The following is an 18,697-nucleotide window of genomic DNA, read 5'->3' on the forward strand; positions in this document are numbered from 1 at the left end:
TATAAATATGTGTATATTTTAAAAGCAAAAAGAATTTTGAGCCATATACAGCTACAGAGTATGTATTTATAAAAAAAAATTACAGCTTGTAATTTTTTAAAAGGATTTAATGAACTTTAATTTATTGGCCATGGATTAGACGTAAACAATAATTTAGAATTTACCAAAGTAAAATAAATTTCATTCTGGAACAGTTGCTATAACATTTTAAGAATTATAGATTGCTCTATAAGTAATAAATCTTCAACTCTGGTTTTTTTTTTCTAGCAGGTTGACAGTTAATGTAGACTTTCTGTATGGTAGATTCATTGGAGCAGTCAGCAGTAAGAAAACATGTGAAATGGATAGTGCGAAATGTTTGATAGACTCCTTCTTGTTGTCAACAACTTTTGTCATGTAGGTAACCTGATTAACAGTGTAGGAGGGTGCTCCAAGAGCATAGAAGGCAGAGTAAGAATAACATGGATAAGGTTCAGGTAATGCCTCTGCCAGTAATGAATAATGATGAAGAATGAAGGGCAGATTATCTGATGCTTGTGTATAAACATTTATACTACATAATTGTGAGACATAGGCTTTTGAATGAAGTGTTTTGCAAAGTTCCCATGAATAGCCAATCTTAAACTTTTCTGTTGTAGTCTGGAGAACTATAGCAAACAAGAAGGGGCTGTGAACTAACTCCTGATGGACACTAAAATTCTTGCTGAACTTGTTGCTAACTCAGCTTTGCTTACAGCAATGGCTTGCATGACATTCACATGTCAGAAGATTACAGGTTGTGCCACCCTGTCAAAGGCTTTCTTCATCAAAGTCAATAAATCCTTGAGACAGCTGTTAGCTCCTTCTGTAGTTGTCACACTAGGAAGCAGACACCACTGTTGCCTTGTTCTAGGAGACAAAACAAACTGCATCTCATCTAACCTTCTTTCCATAACTTTCAGTTTAATGTCTTGGTATTTGTTTCTTTCTAGAGTGTCTCCTTTTCTTTTATAGTAGTTGGTGTGTGATGTTGCTATGTTAGTCTTTGGGAATGACTATTCCTTTACTATTGTCTTTATTGTGTTAGTGAATAATGTATGTCCTGGTATGTCAGTTGTTTACAACATGTCATTGACTATCACTAATGCCTGGATGCTTTCTCTGCTTCATATCACTAAAAAGCATCTCAACCTTTGAGCTGTGAATTTCAGTATTTAATTCCTCCATTGGTTCTGTGTAGGATAGGCACTCTGTCTCAAGCATTGTTCTCATTCAGCCATCTCGGGTTGCAGCAGTTCCATGCTTCTCCTTAGCATCAATCAGGGCATATATACCACTTTCATTACATGCACTTCTCACAACTGACATTCTGATTTACTGATACATTGGTTTGTAATCTGGAATACCTCACATTTCTAATTTTCACATCACTCCTCTTACTTTCCACTCCACTCCTTGCTTAGAATACTTGATATCTTAGTCACTCTCCTAACTATCTGATATTTCCATCATTCTTTCTAGGCTTACTGCTTATCTTTTTTTTATTTATAAAATTCTATTGACTGTACTATTCACCCATGTTATCTTCTGCTTGGCTAGCACCAATGCTCCATCCACAAATCTGTTCAGTGGCTCACAGCAGTTTGTTTTATAAAACCTTCCATTTATCTTCTATGTTATGGGTCTCTGTCTCTTTTTCCTTGCCATGTGCATCACTGATTGTTTCTTTAAACAATTGGTGATGCAAATATCAGGGAGGATTCTGGGTGAAGGATCTTCCAGTTTCCATACCTTCCCTCCCTGGATTGTCTTTTGTCTTTAGATCCTTTTAGCTGTTGCTGTGATGTCACTAGTATATATTGAGCTGTCCATTCTACCCCAGTGAAAAATTTAATAGAACTAATTCAACTTGCTATGTATTCCATTTCCTGGTGATCATAAAATCTATATGGCTTATGTATTCACCTGAGTGGTTAGTGAATATGGTTTGTTTTCTCAAGTTAGTTTTGCAAATAGTTAAGTGGTTCACTTTTCCAAAACAAATAAACAATCAGTTTGTGTTAATTTTTTTAACAGAAAATTTATATTTTCCTTTATGATATAGTTTTCAACATTCATTTTTTTTTCTTCTGTTTTTGCTTTTTTGTATGTTTGCTTCTGTTTCTTTTCTGCACTTTGTGATTTGTTTTCTTGTAAATATTCTTCTATTTTTAAAAACTTTTTCAAACTTTGAGTTAGAGTCTCAAATTTTAGGTCATGGCACTCTGTGGGTTTCTTCAAATGCTTTTCGCGTTTAGTAACATTCTAGGAATTTTGAAGCAAAACCCATGTTCAGTCTTTGAAGGTAGATTATTCTTGTACCAATTTGCATGCCAGAAATATCTTGGTATTAGTTTTTCTTGATCTTGTGATGCTGTATGCTCATGCCTTTTAGAAGCTGTGCATGATTGAGTTTGTTCTGGTTTGTTCAAAATTTGAAAGGAGGTCTTTTTAAGAAGCTCCTCATTTACAAATGGAACTATAAATAACAGTTCCCAATATATACGGTAAAAATCTCCTGATATGGAAAAAAAGAGTGGACATAATCACTTTACAGACTCAAACAGTGTGCTTATTATGTGTTAGATACTCATGGTAGGATACTTTTATAGAACATATAACCACACAGCCACTCCTGTGCCTCCTTAATTCTTAATAGAAATATATAATTGCATATACTATATGATCTCACTCGTGTGTTAGTTAATTGTTCTAACATTTACTTATTTGATGGTTTTGTTAGGTTTGAAGCTCCATATAAATTTACATATATTTAAATGCTGAAGTGCAGTGAAAGAGTACTGAACTGTGGACCCAAATTTCTTGTGTTTTGTTGTGCTTTAATACAAAGCCTACAAACCATAATCGTCATTGGAAATAACCACTTGATGGTTTTAGAAAGTGTAGCAAATATCCAGCTCTGAGGAAACTATTCAACTATATACTAACATGAGTGAGAGAGAAAAAAAAACATGTAAAAAATTCATAAAAAAAAGTAAGCAAATAAAACATAAATACCCCCCCCCCCCCCAATATTTTTCAGCTATTTTTTCCATATTGTTATAATAAGTTTTATAAATTTCCACTCAGGAATTCCACAGTTTATTGTTTCATTTGATAAAACTAACTAAACATAACTATTTTTATTGTATTATTTTTATTAATCAGTGAAAGAGTCTTAAAAGATTTCAAATCTTGCAAACAGAATTTTATTGCAAATAGTTGCTGAACATTTATATCCTGTCTTGGTAGGTGATGAATTATCATTACTCTGGAATCACATCAATATAATATACAATAGAAATATAAAAGAAAATGTAATAATTATTTCTATATGTAAGTTTCAGAAAATAAATCTAATCAAAACTGATGATTTTTTTGGTATTAATTTGATATTTCTCTCCTCCCCTTTTTATTTTCCTTTTACTTTACCTAGCCAAAAAGTTGAGTGGCAGATACGAGTTAAGACAGTGAAATATTATCAGCTGAAAAACCAGGAGCTAATAAACCAGTATACTTCAGTTAGAAGAAATTCTAGTATAAGAAGTATATTGTATAAATATATTGTGCTTAACACCTGAAGATAGGATTATAGAAATCTTGGAGAACTTTAGAATAAAATAATTGCAACTATTATGCAAACTATATATTTTCGTTATATGTAAATTGTTTTCATTGTAGGATGTTGACAATTTTAATATCTTGAAACCACAAGTATTTAATATTGAGTATGTGAATTAGCTTTTTTAAATTTACAGTTTTCCTTGATATATTTTTGCTTTTATCATAAAATTAATACTATCATAATAGATATTCACCTTTCTTCCCTTCACCTCTTACACATTCCATTTTTATGGAATGTCTTGCTAGATGAATTACCCTGGAGTGGCAAAGAACATAAAATTGTTAACAGTGATGAAGATTAATTTTGTTAATTTTGTTTCTGCAACATTGCCCCACCTTCAAATTATATTAGCAAATAGTATTTTCGAAAGATTTACTGAAGAGTTTATTGAATTTTAATGTAGTTTTCCCTCTTTTTAAATGACTACATTATTTATATTAAATTTATATTAAGTTTTGTAGCAAGTTTTCATTTCTAACAATATGATTACTTTGTGAAATGTGAAGAACCAGGTGTAATAAAGTATTTTGTTATTTGTTGCTGTAATTCTTAATATTGAGAATTATAGCAACAAACATGAAATATATTTTTATAGAACGGAATTTAATTACTGTTTGAAATGGATTAATCTTCATTAAAACTTGTTGCTCAAGAAAAAAAAAATGTATTTTTTAAGTAAATTAAATAGGTTATGATTAAAGGTTTGGGAATTATTAACTTTTCTTTTCATGGATGTGTATTAAGAATGAATTTTTCTATCATGCAGTCCATTATTTTCAATTTCAAATATCTAATTTCTTTTTCCTCCTTTGATTTGTACTTAACTTCTTACTAAGTTACAATCTGTAACTTGCTTGACTCTTGTTTTGATTATTTTTCTTCTGTTTTAATAATTCTTTTGAATTTTTAATAATTCTTATGGCATATGGCTCTTTGTTGTAACCATTGTTATTACCTTGTTGTAGTGTGACTATTTGTGCATGGGTGTATATATGTTTATGAGTACAAACAGAGAAGAGAACTCAATACATGATGCAAAGTTTATATCTTGTTTAAAAATTTTTTACTTGTTTCAGTCATTAGACTGCAGCCATGCTGGGGCACTACCTTGAAGAATTTTAGTTGAATGAATTGACCCCAATACTTATTCTTTTTAAGCCTGGTACTTTTGGTACTTTTGCTGGATTGCTAAGTTATAGGGAGGTAAACATATCAACAGTGGTTGTCGAGCGGTGATGGAGAACAAACAGGCACAAAGACATAAACACACACACACACACACACATGATTGAACCAAATTTGATGACTGGCACCTGTGCCAGTGGGGCACTAAGAGCACCGTCCGAGCGTGATCGTTGCCAGAGCAGCTGTCTGGCTTCTCTCACGTAAATAACACCATTTGAGCATGATCGTTATCAGCGTTGCCTTACTGGCACGTAAAAAAAAACATTCGAGCAAGGTCGTTGCCAGTGCCGCTGGACTGGCTCCTGTGCAAGCGTCATGTAAAAAACACCATTTTGAGCGTGGCCGTTGCCAGTACCGCCTGACTGGCCCTCATGCCGGTGGCATGTAAAAGCACCCACTACACTCTTGGAGTGGTTGGCATTAGAAAGGGCATCCTGCTGTAGAAACTCTGCCGAATAAGATTGGAGCTTGGTGCAGCCTTCTAGTTCGCCAGTCCTCAGTCAAATCGTCCAACCCATGCTAGCATGGAAGGCGGATGTTAAATGATGATGATTATATATAGGTACACGACACTGCTTTTCCTCTTCCCAGGCTACAGGCCCACACCCCCAACACCCATACTGTTAGGATTGGCACTCTCAACGTCGGCACGCTGAAAGGTAGATCTGGTGAAATTGTTGAGATGCTTGAACGGAGATGCGTAGATATGTGCTGCATCCAGGAAGTAAGATGGAGAGGAGGTTCTGCAAGGTTCCTCACAGGCAAAGAACACAGGTACAAGATTTTCTGGGCAGGGAACACTGACGGGGTCGGGGGCGTAGGAATACTTCTAGCGGAGAAATGGGTGGATAAGGTAATCGAGGTCGTTAGAGTAAGTGACAGAGTACTTAAGATCAGACTAGTGCTTCATCATAGATTAGCTACTGTCATCTCAGCCTATGCACCTCAACCTGGGCTACCAGATGGTCTGAAAGACCAATTCTATGACACCCTCTTGCAAACTACCTCGTCGACGAGTGACAGGGACCTTCTCTTTGTGGCTGGAGACTTCAACGGTCATGTCGGACGTCGTGCTGGGGGCTTCCATGGCATACATGGAGGCTATGGCTTCGGTTCCCGCAACGAGGAGGGAACCAGACTGCTGGAGTTCTGTGATGCAACCAATCTTATGGTCTGCAATACCAACTTCAGGAAACCTGCCAGTCACCTAGTCACCTACCGCTCCGGCAGACACTCTAGCCAAATCGACTACATCCTCGCCAGAAATAGGGAAAGAGGGCGGCTTATAAATGCCAAAACCTACCCTGGCGAAGAATGTACCCCACAACATAGATTAGTAGTTAGCGACTTTGGGATCAAGGCAAAATGGGTGCCCAGAATTAGACAGGCTTGGAGAAGAAGGGTGTGGAAGCTTAAAGACCCTGCAAACGGACAGAGACTTAGAGACAAGTTACTTGAAGCATTTAACGAAATAGAAGGGGATATAGCATCATACAACGTGGAAGACAATTGGAGATTTCTGCGGGACAACCTGTTGAAAGCCACCGACCAGATTTGTGGGTGGTGTAAGGTCCCCTCCCAACCCAGAGTAACGTGGTGGTGGAACAAGGAGGTAGACAGGGCTATTAGACAAAAGAAACAAGCTTGGAAGGACTGGAAGAACGGTGGTAGCAGGGAATTGTACCAATGTGCCAGAAGGGAGGCTAGGCAACAGGTTTATTTAGCCAGAGGGGAAGCAGATAAGGAAAGATTTGCCAATGTTCTGCGCCGTGAGGACCAAAGACTCGAGGTATTTCGGGTTGCAAGACAGTGTAGGAGAGAGAATAGTGATGTTGTAGGAGAGAAATGTGTTCGCATGGATGATGGTACGCTTGCATTAAATGAGGATGCAAAGAAAGAGGTCTGGAGATGCCACTACGATAGATTGCTTAATAAAGAGAATGAATGGGAGAAAGAGAGCCTGCCTTATGTCGACCCAATAGAGGGACCAGCTATCCGAGTTGATAGTACCAGGGTAGATAAAGCAATTAAGAGTATGAAGACCGGGAAAGCCCCCGGCCCATCAGGAATCACTGCAGAGATGCTCAAAATATCTGGCAGTGTTGGCTATAGCCTAGTCACCCGTATTACGAACCAGGTGATACACGAAGGAGTCATACCCTATGACTGGTGTAGCAGCATCATAGTCAACTGCTACAAAGGTAAAGGGGACGCTTTAGATACAAATAATTACAGAGGCATCAAGCTGTTAGATCAGGTTATGAAAGTTACAGAGAGGGTCATAGCCCAACTAATTAGGGAGCGAATCAATTTAGATGAGATGCAGTTTGGGTTCGTGCCAGGTAAAAGCACTACTGATGCCTTATTTCTAGTGAGACAGTTGCAAGAGAAATACCTAGCCAAGGATAAACCTCTGTACCTGGCTTTCGTTGACATGGAGAAAGCCTTTGACAGGGTCCCCCGATCCCTTATCTGGTGGTCAATGAGGAAACTTGGGATAGAAGAATGGCTAGTGAGAGCTGTGCGAGCCATGTACAGAGATGCGGCCAGTAAGGTGAGGGTTGGAAATGAGTACAGCAATGAATTCCGGGTAGAGGTAGGGGTCCACCAAGGTTCCGTCCTCAGCCCCCTATTATTTACCATAGTCCTCCAGGCAATCACAGAGGAGTTCAAGACAGGTTGCCCCTGGGAGCTCCTCTATGCTGATGACCTTGCCCTAATTGCGGAGTCACTATCAGAACTAGAGGAGAAGTTTCAGGTGTGGAAGCAAGGTCTAGAACTGAAGGGCCTTAGAGTCAACCTAGCTAAAACCAAAATCCTAATAAGTAGGAAGGTAGATAAAACACAAACCCCTTCAGGTAGATGGCCCTGCTCAGTATGTAGAAAAGGAGTAGGTAGTAACTCTATAAGATGTACCCGGTGCAAGCTATGGACACATAAGAGGTGCAGCAACATCAAAGGCAGGTTAACTAGCAAGTTAGTTTTTGTTTGTGGCAGATGTTCAGGTGCAATAAAGACTGCAAACAAACAGGAAACAACTTCTATCTCATTCCAGGGTGAAAAACTAGAGGTAGTCGATAGCTTCCGCTATCTGGGCGACCAAGTTAGTAGTGGGGGTGGGTGCGCTGAAAGTGTAGCTGCTAGAATAAGAATAGCCTGGGCAAAGTTTAGAGAGCTCTTACCCCTGCTGGCGACAAAGGGACTCTCACTCAGAGTAAAAGGCAGACTGTATGACGCATGCGTACGAACAACCATGCTACAGCCAAATCCACTCACAAGGCCTTGGTTGGCCCAAGTCTATAGGAGGAGACACTTGCCCAAGGTGTCATGTGGTGAGACTGAACCCAGAACCATGTGGTTGGTAAGGAAACCTCTTACCACACAGTCATGCCTGTGCCTATTTAATCTCTATTTATAGATTAAAAGTTGATAATTAACTGCTGTTGAGAGGTGTTTTGGATAACTGTATATAACTCCTTTGAAAAGACCGAGGCCTCTGAGCAGACAGATAAATAGATTTCAAGTGTTAAAGGTTTATTGTTAATGATAGGGGCTGTGTGGATGTATGTTGACAATTGTAGTGTATGATCTAGAAGGCAATGCTGTTAGGCAAGACATTTATGTGTATGTGTGTCAGTAGAAAGTCTTGCCTTGCTTTACTTGAGCTGGGAAATTCCTGACTATATTCAAAGTTATGTAGTGGATTACATTCCCCTATCTGGGTTTCATCTGGTAGAAGTGACATCCTTCATATAAAGCATTTTTCACATAAACTTAACTTCTTGCTGAAACCACTTCTGGTTTGGATCTTGTTATATTAGGAGGCAGCTTTGTTAAAAATGTTCCTGCCTAAGGATATATTGAAAATCTCTTATCCATTCTGACTACAGGATTTATGATGGTAGGGAGTGGGTAGATTTTTTATGGAAGTATAGTTTCATCATTTGGCTGTCTATTGAGGTAATTCTTGGCTGAAAATAAATATAATGTCTAGGAAATTGACAATTATCAAGATAGTGCTAATAGTAGTGTTTAACCCTTTAGTATTTAAACTGGCCATATCTGGCTCAAAATATTCTACCTGTTTTACATGCAAACCGACTAAATCCAGCCTCTCACACCTACCCTACAATGTCATTTTAAGATAAATAATCACATCACTGAAATCTCGAAGCTACAGAATAATGTATGATTAATTAAAAAATAATGTGAATAAATAAGTACTACATTTGACAAAGTAATCTGAATATTAAAGGGTTAAGTTCAAATTTCTTAAATATTCTTATTAAATCTTTTCTAAATCTGTCCTTGAAGTGGCTCTTCATTTTGCAAGAGATTGCTAAGTCATCTTCTCTGTATCTTGAGCTGTGAAGGGTGGTTTGCTATCTTAGGGCATTGAGGACAAATAATTCCATGAGATCTGCTACCATAACAGCATCATAGCTTCTCATGGTAACATTGAACACATGAGTTTACCCAGTTCTTTGACTGAGCAGGTATCAGTGTGGTGTAACAGATTTCTTCACATTCATTACTATGAATGTGAAGAGATCTACTGCAAGTTATAATTAATTCTCCCCTTAAGTCCAGGTCATCCAAGAGGAGGGATTTAGATGTATTATAAACATGAGTATCCTCTCTTATATGCATTAATACAGCTGCTTTTTGATCTGTGACATTTTTAGCTACATAACCTCCCTTAAACAATAAGAATCAACTTTGCCAGAGCACTGTGGGTATTCTAGTAGCCTTCACCATTCATAAAATATTGTCTGAATAATGATATGTATAATTTACATGTGAAGTTAAGTAACTATAAAGTGAAGCAGTGTGTGTGTAAGTGTGTACATACATATGTACGTGTGTGTGTTTTACACACACACACACATACACACACACATGCTAGTGGCATGTAAAAAGCACCCAGTATATTCTGCAAAGTGGTTGGTGATAGGAAAGACATCCAGCAATAGAACCATGCCAAATCAGACACTGGAATACATTGCAGTCATTGGACTCATCAGGTATGCCAAACCACCCAACTCAGGGCCCAGCACGGGACAGGGACATTAATTGATGATTATAATGCTGTGTGTGTGTGTGTGTGTATGTGTGTGTGCGTGTGTGTGCGCATGCATGCATACATATGGGTGTTTATATATGTTTGTATGTGCACATATATATGCGTGTGTGTTATTTATATGACTTGATCAACACTCTTTTGCTATATTGCTTGGTTTAGTTTCCTTAGCAGGAGTATACATTTAGAGTATCCTTTCTTTTGTCTTGTCTAGTTTTCAGGTATCTTGTTCTGAAATCTCTTTTACTTAGAATTCAGTTGTTAGAAACCTGACATCAGTGACAATAACTTTTGTTACATCATTAATATGCTAAGATACTAATTAGTAGTGGTCTTGTTTATATGAAATCTTTTATGGTTTCCCTTCACTCATTATATGTGTCTAACTGATTGTATATTGGCCAACAATGGCACAAAACAACATCACACATACACTCTCACACACATATGTTGCATACCTTGATTTAGTAATAATAGTTTATTTAAACTGGAAGCCCAATGAAGTAGTGAATCAGTGAGCTTCATAACTGCTTAGCTCAAATGAAAAACTGCCATTTACTGATAATAACACTAGGTTATAAATTAATGATCTTTTTCTTTTCTCTTTGAGAAGAATTTACTTCGACTATTAACTGTTGTAACCATAAGAATCATAAGAATACTTTGATTTTCCTCCCCACAACATGCTATATTTACTGAGTAGGAAGTAATAACTATATTTGTGATGGTTGCATTATTTACTGTATATTCACCTCACTATGAATTTATCCTCTCTTTTATTATAACTTTCAAAAGACAACAGAGAAATATTGGCAGAGGGATATAAAACAGAAACAGCACACAAAGGAACTTACTTTTCTCTCATTTTTCAAAGCAGTTTCAAGTTTCTTTTTCCAGCTTTGGCAGAATGGCAGAAACCTGCCTCTATTTGATAAGTTTATTAGCTTTATTGTCATTAAAATATGCACCAGTGATTTCTTGTTCTTGTTAGCATTGTTTTGCTTTGTTTTAGTTGTTATGTTTACATCTTTCTTTCTCTTATGATTTCACTGTTTTAACTTGTTAAATGTCAGGTGTAGAGTTTTCTCAGCCACTTTTAATGGCCTTGTCAAACAATGCAGATGTTAGCTGCTGCTACTGCAAGCTTTTCCTCTCTATTTTCCTCTTTTAAATTCAGCATTTTAAAAATTGAATAACAAAAAAGAAGGAAGAAATCGTTTTAAAAAAGTTTTTAAAAAACGTTTTAAAAAATGGCAGCATAAGTTTCCAGAAGGAAAGAGAAAGAAGTATTCAAATGGTTGAAAGAATTTAAACTAAACAAAACATAAGAAAGTTTTAAAATAATGAATTCCATAAATGTTCTTTGGTTCTTAAATCTTGCCTAAGTTTCCTTGTTTTATTGCTAGCACAATGTTCATTATGAAACTAAATAGCAAACTAGATTATTATCACTACTATATGTTTATTCCTTCAATTTCTAATTACTGCCAACTCTCTCCTACCATCTTCATTTTTCACTTTGCCTTATTATATTTATTCATTTCTTCATACTTTTTTCGCTATTCAGCATTTCCCTAACAGTTTAGGTATTTTGCCAACTTCAAATTATATTAAATAAGTCTTTATATCAAAAGAAATGGAGTGAGCAAGTTTGAATTTAATGTTGTTTTGCAACATTTTTGGACATATTAATTCTGCATTTGAAACTTGCCATGGAAAAGCTAATTTTTCAGAGATTTGTTAACTTTCGTTTATGCAAGAGGATACTAGTTTTAATCAATCTCATTCTTTGTGTGTGTGTGTGTAAACCTCATAAGCCATAAAGATGCTTGCAATATACACAAACACACCCCACTTCCTTAATCTTCATTTGGAAAGCTAAGCTATGATGATGTTGATTATGATAGTGTGTGTATGTGTGTGTGTATACACACAAAAAGAAAGAATATATATGCAGGAAAATACGAGTATGAATGTAGTTATGCATACACACACACACACACACACACACACACACACACACACACACACTGCGGTAATGATTTTCCCTGTGTAAATGCATAAATGTAATCCTTTTCCCAAATAAATTGTACTTTATATGCAAGGCTCTGATGAAGCTATAGGGTGTTATTCAGGCACTCAACTATGAGACCACTGCATATTATAGCAGAAACGGCTGTAAACCCATATAATCAGACCCAAACAAGTATCAAATTGTCCACCAAAACAATTGAAGCCTCTCAACTGAGGTTGAAACACTGTGTAACCCATAGAGCATGAAAGCAATACTGCAAGCTAATGAAGAGTGATTGGTTATAGACTGCTAGATTGCTCACACTTCCTCTGATGAGCCATATTTATCCTTGGATGGCCTCAGTCAGAAAGAGTTAAGAAGCAGAATTGTGTTTTGATATAGCACAATATTAGCAATAGCAGTTGGTAGACAGTCCTGGGGTTCATAAGATAATCATCCAAGGATAAATATGGTTCATCAGAGGAAGTGTGAGCAATCTAGCAGTCTATAACCAATCACTCTTCATTAGCTTGTAGTATTGCTTTCATGCTCTGTGGGTTACACAGTGTTTCAACCTCAGGTGAGAGGCTTCAATTGTTTTGCTGAACAATTTGATACTTGTTTGGGTCTGATTCTATGGGTAATGGCTGATGTAAAATCAATAAAAGTTTCACTGTATTGATAATTGACATGGTAACAAAGGATTTCTTGACAATGATCATCTCCAATACATATTTTACAGATGTGTGTGTGTGTGTGTGTGTGTGCGTGTGCATGTGTGCACACGTGTGAGTGTGTGTGTGCGCACACATACACACATGCGCGCACACATACACACATACGCGCACATACATATGGTAAGAAGCTTGCTTCCCAACCACAAAGTTCCGAGTTCAGTCCCACTGTGTGGTGGCACCTTGGGCAAGTGTCTTCTACTATACCCTCTGGCTGACCAAAGCCCTGTGAGTGGATTTGGCTGATGGAAACTGAAAGAAACCCGTCGAATATATATATATATATTTGTGTGTGTATGTATGTTTGTATTTGTGTGTCTGCGTTTGTCCCCCTACCATCATTTCACAACTGATGTTAGCATGTTTATGTCCCCATAACTTAGCAGTTTGGCAAATGAGACCGATAGAATAAGTACTAGGCTTACTCACACATGTATATGCACGCACGCACACGCATGCACACACACCCACACACACACACACACACACACACACTCATCTGTAAAATATGTATTGGAGATGATCATTGTCAAGAAATCCTTTGTTACCATGTCAATTATCAATACAGTGAAACTTTTATTGATTTTACATCAGCCATTACTCATAGAATCAGACCCAAACAAGTATCAAATTGTTCAGCAAAACAATTGAAGCCTCTCACCTGAGGTTGAAACACTGTGTAACCCACAGAGCATGAAAGCAATACTACAAGCTAATGAAGAGTGATTGGTTATAGACTGCTAGATTGCTCACACTTCCTCTGATGAACCATATTTATCCTTGGATGGCCTCAGTCAGAAAGAGTTAAGAAGCAGAATTATGTTTTGATATATCATAATATTAGCAATAGCAGTTGGTAGACAGTCCTGGGGTTGATTTGTTCCCCCAACATGGAGGTGCTCCAGCATGGCTGCAGTCAAATGACTGAAACAAGTAAAAGAAATAAAAATACAATTAATATATTATATATAACTCGTTAATTGCTGATAGGGACATTGTAATTCATTATGCAGTCATAATTTGTGTGCATGTAATGTTTGAACGAACACACACACACACACGTTTAAGGCTGACTGAAAAATTTGTAGATACTCCTATGGAGTGTGACCTAATGAGGTTTATATTTCAACATAGTCCCCCTTCACTGACTTCTATCAATGTTGTTGTGCTTGGGTCTCATTGATGAAGAAGCTTTTGTCCCGTTGGTCAAAAAGGTCATCAACAGCAGATACATCATCATCATCACTGCAATACTACTTCTCAGCTAAGTATTTTTTCATGCTAAGGAATAAATGTTAGTCAAATGGGGCCAAATCTAGAGAATAGGGAGAGTAATCAACCAGTTCAAAACCACAATTATGCACAGCTGCAATTTAAACAAGGATTTGTGTGCTGGAACATTGTCCTAATGAAACAAAACTTGTTTCATCAGTTTTCCTGGGCATTTGATCTAAGTGCCTCAGCATGTTGACATAGTACTGTCCATTGGTGGTGTGGCTGTTTTAAAGATACTTAATAAACTCAATGCTTTTTGCATCCAAAAATACTGAGGCCTTCACCTTCTCTGCAGATGAAACGATCTTGGCCTTCTTTGGAGTAGGTGAGGAAGGGTGTTTCCACTGCATGGATTGTCTCTTTCTTTCTGGCTCAAAGTGAAACCGACGTGATAGATATGTGAGGACATTGAGGTTAAATAGCAGGTAAACGAGGTGTTGATGATGGAGACCACACAGGGAGGGGAGAGAAGGTACAGAAAGGAAGTGATTGGTGGAGACAGTAGACAGGGGAAGAAAAGTAACTGTGAAGGAGAAAAGGTAACTGAAAAAGCCAGGGGCAGTAGTATGTGCCTGTTCTGTTCTCAGGTGATAGAGGAAGTGATGGATGTTAGAGGATGAAATGTGTGTAGTGGTTTTAGAATATCAGCTCTGCTGTGGTGGCTGGGCCTTCTTGAGTACTAGTGCTTTGTCTTACGTGTACACTGACAATGCACATTCAGCAGAACATACCAGCTTCATTCCTCTCTAGTCATTCCATGTCCTCTACATTCGGGGTCCATATCTCACTACCATGTAGCACTGTTATTTGTGTACATGCATCATACAATCTTCCTTTTATTCAGAAAGAGAGAGAGAAACCTTTGTTTGCCAACAGATGTAAAAGCTCTCTGAGCTTTCTTCGTCCTATTCTTATTTGAACAATTAAACTGTTGCTACATCCTCCTCAACAGCTAATTAGGTCAACTAGATAGCAGAGAGCTTCTGGGGTATTTGAGGAAATCAATTTCCCATGTATCTGTAGTTTTTATGGCTCTTGTACATCTTCCACTTACAAACACTACTTTTTCTGTTAACCTCTCTACTATTCCACTGCACCTCTTGTGTGTCCATAGCTTGCACTAGGTACACCAAATGGAATTTCTACCTACACCTTTCTTACATATCACCCAGGGCCAGTTACCTGAAGTGGGTAGTGTCCTGTCTGATTTCTGGCTTACTAGAATCTTGTTCTTTAAGGCCCTTTGATTCTTGGTTTTGTTTCTACACTTGAGATTTCTTAAGCCATAAAAACACTACACACTACTCACACATACTCCATTGTATTAACATACAACATATGTAGTTAAAGACATTCCTCTCATGCTGATATTGCCAGTTGGATATCCAAACGTTTGTAGGTTGGTGGTGGCATTGATCATATTGCTCTTGTTAATTGCATTGTTGCCATTTAGTCTCAAGTCAATCATCATTGACCTCAAGTTCAGAGACATTTCACTCAACTTAAAATGCACTACCACATTAATCACATGTCATTGTCTTTTATTGTTGTTGTTGTTGTTGGTCATTAAGGAAGGTTAACAGAAAAAGTAGTGTTTGTATGTGGAAGATGTACAAGAACCATAAAAACTACAGATACATGGGAAATTGATTTCCTCAAATACCCCCGAAGCTCTCTGCTATCTAGTTGACCTAATTAGCTGTTGAGGAGGATGTAGCAACAGTTTAATTGTTCAAATAAGAATAGGATGAAGACAGCTCAGAGAGCTTTTACATCCGTTGGCAAACAAAGGTTTCTCTCTCTCTTTCTGAATAAAAGGAAGATTGTTGGTTGAGGATAGATAGTGGTGGTGGTGAAGGTTAATTTATATATAAGTATGTAGATGGATAGATAGATAGATAGTTACTTTGTGATCCAAGAAAATAATCACAAACACCAATATTCACTGTGAAAAATTCTAAATGTTTATAGTGATACATACATAAGCATTTGCATGCATGCTCGCGCACGTGCGTGCACACACACACACACACATGTATAGTAATTATAGTTTTTTAAATTGTTAACTATACTTTGATCTTAGCTAAAATACTTAGAAATAGCCTTTTGGCTAAGACAAAAGTATAATTTTAAATTGTTAAATTAATCCAGGTTTCCACAATGTTGAAATTACGGTCCATATTCTTAAATTAGTGGTCGTAGTTTGCAAAGCTATCCTACAAGTACAATTTTTATAAGAAGATAGTCAACCAAAGTTGACTACCTTCAGAAGTGATAATTTGTGGTTACAAGTTATAACTGTTTTGATTTCTAACTAATATTTGAATTGCCGTGTTCTGTATCATATTTGCTTCTATTAAGTCAGGTATCACAATCTGTGATCCTTTATGATTTTCTGTGGGTTGCCATGTTTATATAAACATAATAATTTATTATTATAATAACTTAGTAATATTTTGTAATGTAATATTTAAGTCTGACTTGGATATATGATTTACTTAATGCAATAGATAGTGTTTGTTAAATTATTGTTTAGGGGTTTGTTCTGTGTTTTATTTTCTGGCTATGTCTATGTTACCTAGAAAATGAGAATTGGAAACATGCTGGGTTTTAATTGATTTCAGTTATATAAAAGGAATATATTCATGTGCTTATCATGGTTAAGAAGTTCATTTTGCAAACATGTTGCTTTGGTCTCAATCCCCCCTTGGGTGGTGTGTTGGGCAAGTGCCTTTTGCTATAAACTTTAATTGACCAAAAACCTTGTGAATGAAATTTATTAGATAAAAACTGTGCGGTAGCCTGTCAATTGCATGTACTTGTGTGTAAGGTGGTTGATTTGAGAGAGTTATTTGAGTTGTTTGATAAAATTTGTTGCAATATCTGTTTTGGCTCTCTGCACTCTTAAATTCATATCTCTCTTTGCCTCTGTGGGTGACGAAGAAAGTAGCAATTTTTACTTCTTTCAGCCATTGTGCTCTGGATGTTCCGCTTGGTCAAGGGCAGGAGGACAAAAAGAAAATGTGTATGTCTTCCAGTATGTGAACACCTAAAACAAACAATTAATGAAAGCATGGTACATACTACCAAATCATCCTTGATTTTAAATGACAGCCATATATATATATATATATATATATATATATATATATATATATATATATATATATATATATATATATATATATATATATATATATATATATATATATACATGCATGTATAAAAATGGTTTTGTTTCAGATTAAATAGCTTAGCATTTTAACAAATAAAATAAGTATTGAGATTAATGTGTTAAGTAATAAAAGAACAAAAAAAGTATATTATAGTAGTTATAAATGCTAGACCATCAACCACACTTTCAGTTATTTTCTATATTAAAATATATAAAGAAAAGAACAAAATAAGTCATGTTGATGAGAGAGAGGTGGAGGGAGGGAAGGGAACGTTGATGAGTCATGGTACTGAAGATAGTTGATTGAATTTGTGGTTTTTAGCTGAGAGAAAATGTATTGCATGTATACAAATCTCTTATATTGTACATTACTAAACTGTTCTTACTGTTCTGTTTGTGTAGGCAATCCGTGATGGTGTTATTGAAGCCACAATTGACCATGATCAATGTTATGTCCAGTCTAAAGAGACGAGTGACATTTACTCAACACGTGAACCTATGACAGCATTCCATCAAAGGATAAAGTTTTGCTTGGACATTCATAATTCTTCAGTCAAGGTAAGCAGTTATTTCTATTTCCTTCGGATCATTACTTGTACGATGTAAAAATATAATTGATTTTTCTGGTTTAGCCCATCACTGAGCAAACTGTGAGTCATGATTCACATGTTGATCGTAACAAATCCTCTGAGTTCTAGTGTTGAAATCTAATTTTCTTTATATGTTTATGATAATTTTTTTAATGAGAAATGATGTGGAGATCAAGATAAAATGATAAAAATAGCTAAATAAATGGAAGAAGACATAATATAAAGAATGTACAAACTACAACAGATAAAATTAATTTTAAATATTTTATGGTTGTATGTTGATCATTTGGGAATTGAAATTTTTTTTTTTTAATGGAATATTTTGATTTGATTTATTGGTCAATAACAGTCAGGAGATGTCAGTTGGAAAAAAATTATCTAACTATTTATAATAATCAGATTGATATATCTAAGAGTAATTTTTGTTGGGAGATACACGATTCCCTGAAATGTATAAAGTTAAAATGAATTTTCTGATAATACCTGTGAATATTTGATATGAATATGAATCTCTAATATATAGTTTAGTGGTTTTAATTATTTTTCTATTGAATTTTTTCTCTTACTATAATTGTAGTTTTAGTTTAAATGAATGAATTATATCTAAGACAGTATATGGAATATTAAATATTTTTCTTGGTAAATTATGTATTAAATTTACTTCACAAAGTTAATCTTGTTTGACATGGAATAAATAAGCTTAATCTTTAATATGTACTTCTCAAACTGACCAGAGAAAAATTTGTATGATTTTTTTTTTTTTTTAAATCCTGAAAATCATGTTTCAATACCAAATGAAGTAAATATGTCATTTGTGTGATTTATGTGATTTATATCTACTGTTTTCTACCTGTATTTTGTTGTTTAGCAAGTTTGCAGAATTGTAGTCGATGTTATTATTTATTCAATAACATTTCACCAAATTCACATAGAACTAATAACGGTGCCATCAGAGATCATATTTTCTTTCTTAAAGCCAAATGGAAGGATTTGATTTCTTC

The 18,697-nt window shown here is 36.0% G+C and overlaps 1 protein-coding gene across 1 annotated transcript in view; it reads left to right on the top strand.

Annotated features, from left to right (window-relative positions):
- LOC106884432 (26S proteasome non-ATPase regulatory subunit 3) overlaps nt 1-18,697 on the top strand; it is a 170,619-nt gene that overhangs the window by 86,361 nt on the left and 65,561 nt on the right. The window contains exon 9 of the mRNA XM_014935818.3: nt 17,509-17,664. Within this exon, the coding sequence (XP_014791304.1) occupies nt 17,509-17,664 (156 nt within the window). The remainder of the gene's footprint in view (nt 1-17,508; nt 17,665-18,697) is intronic.

The sequence above is a fragment of the Octopus bimaculoides genome, chromosome 16 (genome assembly GCF_046866305.1).
Source record: "Octopus bimaculoides isolate indiv1 chromosome 16, ASM4686630v1, whole genome shotgun sequence".
NCBI classification, from domain to species: domain Eukaryota; kingdom Metazoa; phylum Mollusca; class Cephalopoda; order Octopoda; family Octopodidae; genus Octopus; species Octopus bimaculoides.